Source organism: Varroa destructor, unplaced genomic scaffold, assembly GCF_002443255.2.
Source record: "Varroa destructor unplaced genomic scaffold, Vdes_3.0 BEIS01000005.1, whole genome shotgun sequence".
Classification (NCBI taxonomy): Eukaryota; Metazoa; Arthropoda; class Arachnida; order Mesostigmata; family Varroidae; genus Varroa; species Varroa destructor.
The window spans coordinates 38,845,492-38,853,518 of NW_019211458.1; the positions used below are offsets into that span (position 1 = coordinate 38,845,492).

An 8,027-nucleotide genomic window follows, 5' to 3' on the forward strand; every position below is an offset into this window, starting at 1 on the left:
CGGCCACTTACCCTATATCCGGCAAAGACACTCCATAGTAAATCCTTTTACCACGCACTACACCTTCGCTGACTACACACAGCAGTCCTCAGCGTGCACTCAGCTACCGCACTCTCACTTCACCGCACCTCACAATTCTTTTGACCAGGCACTCTACTACGTGCCGCGGGATCGGGCAAGCTCGCTAAGAGCTCCTTACAAGCATCAGATGAACGCATGCCACCTTCAGCTATTCGGTATAGCGGGCCCGTTTAAATCTCGCGTTGAGGACCGTCTGCCTGCATGCATCTTCGACGACGCTGACGCCAAAGAAAACACCACAGCGGCGGCGGCCGCTGCTGCTGCTGCTGCTGCTGCTACCGCTGTTGCCGTCGCTGCTAATACAAAATCGTCGTAGCCGAGCGACCAATGATAATGAAAACATACAACAAGTTTATGTGGAAGAGGACACGCGGTTAGTGAGTTCATGTACTACACACAACTAACAAACGTTTGCCAGTGCGACGGTCATAACCACTACTCCTATTAGCACGAGACAACGATAGGGACTGCTCGCAGAAAGGAGGAATTCTAAGATTCTCTAGGCATAAATGCATATCGTCTCGTGGACGTATGCATCGTCTCTGTTGATCTGTGTGTATTATGAACGTTAGTGTGCGTGTATGTGTGTGTCCATAGCAAAACGATAGAAGATTACTGTGCACTGGAAGACACTGGTGCAGCGCTGTTAAAATTACCAGGTGCGTATTTAGTAAACCAGCTCATCTAAGAAAAACCATTTTTTTGCTTGTACGAGTTCATTGATTTGAATGAAACAGCGGCTGGCAGAAAACATTTGTTCTAAAATCACTCGACAATATATCCTAAAGCGGAGTTCACTGACAAATGCTAAGGGTCTCGTGAAACGAAATTTGTATACTATAATTTTTGTAGTGTGTTCTTTGCTATAGTTTTCTATAGTACAAATGTACAAGTCCGATTCAATTTCAAGTCGCTACTCAGCCAATGCGGGAGCAAGTGTCGATTAACTGTTTGAAAAGCCCGCGCTACCGTTAACTGTTAGCTGACAGCAGCGGGAGTTCGTCCTCAGCGGCGGCTCGTGATGGCGCCCCTTCTCGCCTATGCGCGCGCAGCGCTTCATTGCCCAACGAAGAGAGTTGGTGTGCGGCTGAAAGGTAAGGCTCTCAGGATTTTGCCTCGGAATCTGTCAAAATATGGAGAAATACGTGGAGTATTTTACGGCAAAACGCTTCTGTCGGTGCGATGCACGTTTACACGTGCGAATATCGGTGAAAAATGTGCGTGTTTCTCGAAAAATCGCTACCAACAAATGCGACCCCTAAAGGCTAACGCTGCTACTGCTTGTTTCTACACTACCGCCGTCTAGCTAGCTGTTTGTTGGCCCCATTCAGTTAATTGTCCGTATTGCTGATGCTCCTGCTGCTGGTGATGGTCTTGATCGTGATGACGGCGGCGACAGCTTGCTGACCCACAACTCCTGTAAATGGCTGCAGCTGCTACGTCTTTTCCACCTGCACCATCGATCGTGCCAATACTGATTCTACAGTTGTTGTTGTTGTGTGCAATGGAACGGCCCTCGCGAATGGTTGGCTCTTGTGGACAGCCAAACCCAAACAGATTAAGTATAGCGGCCAACGGCAACGGCCAAGGCCTTCACCGAATTTCGACGGATATGATCGGTATTGGCCACTCCACAGGGCCAAAGCCTCGACTGAGCTGCAGACTCAAAACGGCTGTAGTCTCTTGTTTCGCGACGGGGCAACTTGGCACAGTCGTATCGTACGTGTATGTAAAGTACGCGGGAACTGGACCGATGATGTCTGTGTTGGCCGCTGGTCTTGGTCTTATTCTGCGTGCGTGCGTGCGTGTGTGTATAGTTATCTGAGCTGCTACGGTCCACCGCGCTACGACGTTGTATCTATGTTATGGCTATTACAGTGGTCTGTGTGTCAAGGTGCCTGCGGATTAATTATGCGAGTCAGTGTAGTAGTACGCTGATGAGGGAGCCATAAGACGATTTCGGAGCGGGAGAGCCGGAGTGAATCTGCATCCAAGATGTCGGCAGCTGCGGTGCCCGCGCCGCGTCCGGCTTAGGGAACCAGATGATAACAGCAGCAGCAGCATCAGCAGTGACAATAATAACAGCCGCGGCAGCGTTAGTGGTTGCAATTCGGATTCTATGTTTGCGTGTTGGAAGACTTGTTTCACCCTTAAAGAGAGTTGGCCGTTCGGATCAGAGAGAACTAGCAGCTTTGTCTCTGCTAGCGAAATAGCAACGCGATCGGTGGAAGATTGGAGTAGGTTGTTCGTTGGCAACTATTCCTAGCCGGTAACGCCTGCTAGCAAAAAGCGTCCGCTCCATTTAAGCTAAGAGCCCTATCTGACATTTTGTCTTGTAGAAGACTCAGAGCAATCAGATATCGAGTAATTGTTCAAAGAGGAGAAATAATCAAGCAAAGGTTGCTATACTGTCTAAAAAGTTAGTAAACAACGTCGTTAATTAATCTGCTAAGTGCAAGTGCGGTTCGTCATTTTCAATATATTCGTCAATTGATAGTCACCTTGTGTTTTGTGCGTGTGTGTTCGCACTGTGATTTGTGATTTGCAGCGAAAACCCGAAGCAAGCGTTGTTCCTAACTACTCGTATCACTACGACCACAACAACTCGTTCCAATGGCCCGTACGAAGCAGACCGCGCGTAAATCAACTGGAGGCAAGGCGCCTCGTAAGCAGCTGGCCACCAAGGCTGCTCGAAAGTCGGCGCCGTCTACGGGGGGAGTGAAGAAGCCCCACAGATATCGGCCAGGTGAGTACGAACACAACGAGAATTGTAGCAACCTCGCAACGTGTTAGCTGGTTCCTCATACATATGTAACCACATACGTATATACTGTTTGCTGACACAAGACATGATGCGACTGCTACGCCGCTGACCGACATTGACGGTGTTAGCGGAGCCAACGGGAGTTTGTCTCGTCTTTTGATTTCGAGCCTTAGCGGCTGGCTATGGGAATGGTAGCGTTAGAAGAGTCTTATGATTCGAGCTACACGAGTCATCCCGTGCGAAAGAATCTGCCGCTGCGTTTAGTTCGTAGCTAACTGTAAATCAGCCTGGTAGTTTTCACCTTTCCCAACATCATCTTCGTTTTTCTCCCAATTTTGTTGCATCTATCGCCGCGCCATTGTGAATGTTTTGTTTTGGTTATTGTAGCTCCGACCGCTGTTCGCATCATATACGTGCTCCTTCAAATCGTAGACAATATCGTAGCGTACTGGGTGCCGTTATTTCGCAGTACGCATTTAGTTGGAGGGGTCGTTGCACTCTGGAACTATCTAAATCGAAAACCCATAGCGGATGCTATATGACATAAGCAACCTGTAATAATAGCTTTTATGCTATATGACATAAACAACCTGCAATAACAGCTGTTCTGCTATACTCGTAAATAACTGTTCTTGTTTCATCGTCCGCTCTGGTGGAAGTTTTTTGAATAGAAATACATGATTGGACGTTCCGGCCGCCACAGTTCCTTTGACCATGGCCTAGTAAAGAACTACTTAACAATTCAACTCTCATTGAGAAAGTAGTTATTTTAGGAACAGAACTTGTTGAGGACAATGCGACACTGAACAACTGAATTTCGAATCGAAGGAGATATGAAATCCTCTACAATAGATCATACAGTCACTCTAAAGCTCTCATTTAGCATCTGAAGTCCAAACTTTAGCCAAATCGTATAGACCATAGGTTGGATTTTATAGGAATAATTAACTTTTTGTCGAAAAAATGTTTTAAAAATTGCTTGATTCTACAGACAAGCGCGCTTGACTTAAAAATAGAGACAAAGCATAAGTGATGGTAGACATGAACATAACTCTGTACTAGTCAGCACGACAACTTGACGAAGTTTTATTTCGACGTATACTTTAATTGGTATCTATTACTAGCATGACTTCCGCTTCTGGTCTGTAAGCACTTGGATAACTATCATAGACTGAAGCGCCGCTTTAGTTACACCTATTTTTGTCTTCCATTCAAGTACTAAACTTCTTTGCGCCTCTAAATATATAGCTGTATATATAGCTCCAAAAACATTCATGTTATAAGGACACCATGAACTTATATGCATGCGTTCTCATCAATTCGCTTTCGTTAATTTTTTTTCGTTTTTAGGTACTGTCGCCCTTCGAGAAATTCGTCGTTATCAAAAATCGACTGAGCTGCTGATCCGTAAGCTGCCGTTCCAGCGTCTGGTTCGTGAAATTGCGCAGGATTTCAAGACCGATCTACGTTTCCAGTCCGCTGCCATTGGTGCTCTTCAGGAGGCTTCGGAGGCCTATCTCGTTGGTTTGTTTGAGGATACCAACTTATGCGCTATCCACGCCAAACGTGTAACCATCATGCCGAAAGATATCCAGCTCGCGCGTCGTATCCGTGGTGAGCGTGCTTAAGCAGTCGCCACCGTCGTTCCTATGTTCATTGTCATTGTCAGAAGAGTAACTGTCAATGAGGAATGATTGAATGAGGTAAAAGAAAAAACATGAAAAGGAAGAGCACCATCGGAGAAGTGATGAATGATGACGATGAATGAAAATGGCGCCGAAAGGATGTCATAATAGCGACAGTCAAAAGCAACAATATTATTAACTGCAATCCAACCTTTATATACCACCGGAACATGAATGAGCCAGAGATTCGTACGAAAGTTAATAACGAACACGACCGACGTCATAACATCCCACTCATGCTTAGCTTCGCTTATCGTTCTTCCGTGAAACGTATGTGATGTTACGTGCTGCCCTTGCGCGTACAGCTCGCTGTGAGGGAGTGATGTAAACGGGCGCAAAATTCATACGTACCAGCTTACGACGTGCCACGGGGGACGCCAGCAAGCGGCGGTTGGGGGCTGAAAAAGAAAACAAAAACACCAAAAAACTATCTAAACAAAAAAATCAACCTGTATACAGCTATCCTCAGTTCTAACCAAGATAAGACCTGAAACAAATAATTGCTAGACGAACGATATGTCAAGCAAGAGGCATAATAATAATGATAAAAAGCAAAATGAGATGTGAAAAAGACGACGAAAGAGGATGGTGACGATTAAGAGTTAATCATTATACATGTACACATTATCATAATGGTGTGATGCCGCCCGGATTATGGTCATAGTAGAAATAAACATAAGACTGAATAGTAATTTAAATTATATTATGATGATACTAATAATGAAGCATATAAACTCATCAATCTGAATAAAACAAAATGTGATAGAAAAAAGAGTTAAAATTTTGAGGAACAGACTTTGCAAAATTGTGTCATTTTATTTAGTTGATGGTTAGCCGAATACTGGCGTCAGTAATATAACCGCATTCGTACAAGTGATTACCTTGATTACTTAACAGAAATCAATTGTATCGACGCAAAGAAATAATGAAAATGAAATAATCGGCCGTGATGTGGTGATGTGTGCAGGCACTAAATGTGTCCTAGCAATTTGTAAGGTGTTCTAATCTACAAGCAAGCGTTTTGGTGGAGTAGTAAGCATATTGACTGATAAGTCTCCAACGTTCGTCTCAGCCGTCAGCCTCAAACCCGGGCTGGAAAGAGACGTAACGAATACTGCACACATCACAATAAGCTTTGCATTGAGAGATAAGAATATTCCAAATCGACACAGCAACTGTAGTCCATAAACAAGCATTATCCTATATAAGCCATATAACAATCCATCACCTCTTACATGATTAATATGATGTGGCTGGTGTCTAAGTCCGCGTAAATGCATACGTGTGATTATGATGAGAAGATGTGAAGAAAGACTTTGTAAACATTCAACATAATGAGATTGAGAATAACACAAAAAACGAAACAGGTACCTATTATACGCAGCACGCAAAAATACTAGACGGAAAGCTAAGGCAGTTTACGATAAAATGAAAAAGCAGAGCAAAAATAAGGCGTTCAGACAATAAAGAAGACAGTGTTCTATCAAAAGGTAGCGCAAATATGAGTCAGAGAAAATAAAGAAAGCACTTTTGATTCTGTGGTTGTTCGCTGATGAGAAGATCCATATCGATCGGACGATTGCGCCAATATAAAAATTCTACAGCAACCTCAATAAAATTCACTAGCTCATACCTAAAAAATGGTGTAGTTCCTTTGTGTTTGACCTGAGGGGCACAGGATATTTACTGCGGTAAGATTCGAACCGTCTATGAGAAACCATTTGTAAAACTATTATAGGCGTTAAGATCGATCATTCCAAGTTGGGTGTTAGCGCACCCGATCAATAGCAATATTCTGAATAGTTGTTGCAAAAAAGCCCCGTAATGTATTTCCATTTGATGACAGCATTTAAAAAAAATGGATTTTGCCAAAAAAGGAGGCTGAAGATAACGGCTGTCTAGGCATTAGCATATGAAAAAATACGTTACAGAAGTTATGCGTTTAATCTGATAGTTTACTAACCGACGTCTCCAATATTTATTAAGCGCCTCAGTGAAATTTTTATGAGATCTTAGGCGTAAATTTGGCGTAAGACTACAAAAAAGAACAAGCACCAAGGCAGAATACGGATATGCTTGAAAATAATTTTAACAAACTATTGTCTATCTAGGATGTCATTATTCAATTTTCTTAATCACTATACACTTGTCGTAGGGGCACTGACCTATATAACAAGCTAAGACAATTCGAAAAAACCAAGTCTAATAAAGAAGACGAAATAATAATGAAAATTGAATTGAAATTTTCTAGTAATAAAACCTAGAGGAGTCTCAGATAAAGTATTTATTAATAATAATAATACCAACAACGACAATAATAATAATATTAGTAATGTCGCTCTCGCTATTTCACAGATGTATATTTAAAGTGAGACCAGGGTTTGACAGAAGAGTCAGTTCCTCCTTATGCCTTTTTATTTCTGAGATTTAAATCACAATAACATAATTACATATAGTGATGTGTTCGCTAAGACAGCGTTACCATTCTAAACTACCTATTTTTAGGAAAAAGTGGGACATAAAAGGCAAACATAAAATTCATATAAATCTGTTGATAGATAGACCTGTACTACGTATACATTACGCAACAGCAATTTTCCTAACATACATGAGGAATACTTAGCTTAACATCTCGATGCATCGATCTTCGCATTTTAGTGTTGATTCAGAGCTCTCCATGAAAAATATTACTAGTTAATAATGACCGTTTTTCATTATTAGCTAGAAATATTCTCTCCCTGTTACATAACGTATTCTTCTAGCGTTCGTCTATCCTTTAAATATTGCTGTTGTAGTAGAAGCTGTAGTTGCGTTTGCTAGAACTTAGAAAAAATTCGTGTACCTATGTGTTTCATGAATTTTGTGTCAATTTTTGCTAACTGATGCAACCGCCTGCCAAACGATATATTAACCGTCATAGTTTTCTTAGGGCGTTAACCTTCATCAGTTCCGTGACAAGTATCCTTTGAAAAATAATACAACACTAACGTGTCCGTGGTGCACTTTACGTGACTTTGCACAATATTGCGTATTATTAAAACCGAAAGATCCTCACGAGTTAACTGCTTACACTTAGATCACTAAATTTTACAAAAAATTTATTCTGAAAATTCCAAAAAATTATGCAGCCCAAACTAAATACAAGTTAAACTATTCTATCGAGAACCAAAAAATTGCTCGGAGAAAAAATTAAAAAGCTTTTTGATTTTTTTCATGAAGAAGGATACGTATTGAATGCTACCACCGATCGCTTCGGTATATTGCAGCAAATAGAAGATGGCAAAAAAATCTTTGAATTCTGCCAGCTTGTCAATCTCATAGCCCTGAACCCGATATGGATTCATAAAGCGATACGTTGGTAAGAAGTTGGAACCGTTGAGATAAATAAACCGATTAGGGTGCCCTCGTGCTGAGAAGTTAAGGCTTTCAAAAGCTGTCTAATTTTTAGTTAGAAAATGTATCTTTTCGCTATAATATAAGCAAAAAAAACCTTGGTG

General features: G+C 41.9%; 2 protein-coding genes across 7 annotated transcripts in view; one reads left to right on the plus strand and one right to left on the minus strand.

Moving 5' to 3' along the window:
* The window catches only part of LOC111252004 (low-density lipoprotein receptor-related protein-like), a 48,832-nt gene extending 48,558 nt beyond the window's left edge, over positions 1-274 (minus strand). For 3 of the 5 annotated variants that reach the window (XM_022809263.2, XM_086989699.1, XM_022809261.2), the window contains exon 1: positions 12-264. The gene's annotated coding sequence lies outside the window, so the exon portion shown is untranslated. Of the gene's footprint in view, positions 1-11 lie in introns of all 5 variants that reach the window. The other 2 variants (XM_086989700.1, XM_086989701.1) reach the window with 2 other exon arrangements.
* A 284-nt stretch (positions 275-558) lies between these two features.
* LOC111252006 (histone H3.3A) lies at positions 559-6,171 on the plus strand. 2 transcript variants are annotated; one of them, XM_022809270.2, is made up of 3 exons: positions 559-740; positions 2,630-2,827; positions 4,196-6,171. In XM_022809270.2, the coding sequence occupies exons 2-3, from the start codon at positions 2,695-2,697 to the stop codon at positions 4,471-4,473; spliced, it is 411 nt and encodes a 136-aa protein (XP_022665005.1). In that variant the 5' UTR covers positions 559-740; positions 2,630-2,694; the 3' UTR covers positions 4,474-6,171. The 2 variants fall into 2 exon arrangements, with proteins under 2 accessions (XP_022665005.1, XP_086845828.1); XM_086989702.1 differs by lacking the exon at positions 559-740 and adding an exon at positions 1,017-1,175.
* Positions 6,172-8,027: the final 1,856 nt, after the last annotated feature.

Excerpts from the sequence above, each read along its gene's own strand:
- LOC111252006 (XM_022809270.2), top strand. The coding sequence starts at position 2,695 with ATGGCCCGTACGAAGCAGACCGCGCGTAAATCAACTGGAGGCAAGGCG. Across the intron at positions 2,828-4,195 it reads GCCCCACAGATATCGGCCAG|GTACTGTCGCCCTTCGAGAA; the intron begins GTGAGTACGAAC and ends TTTCGTTTTTAG.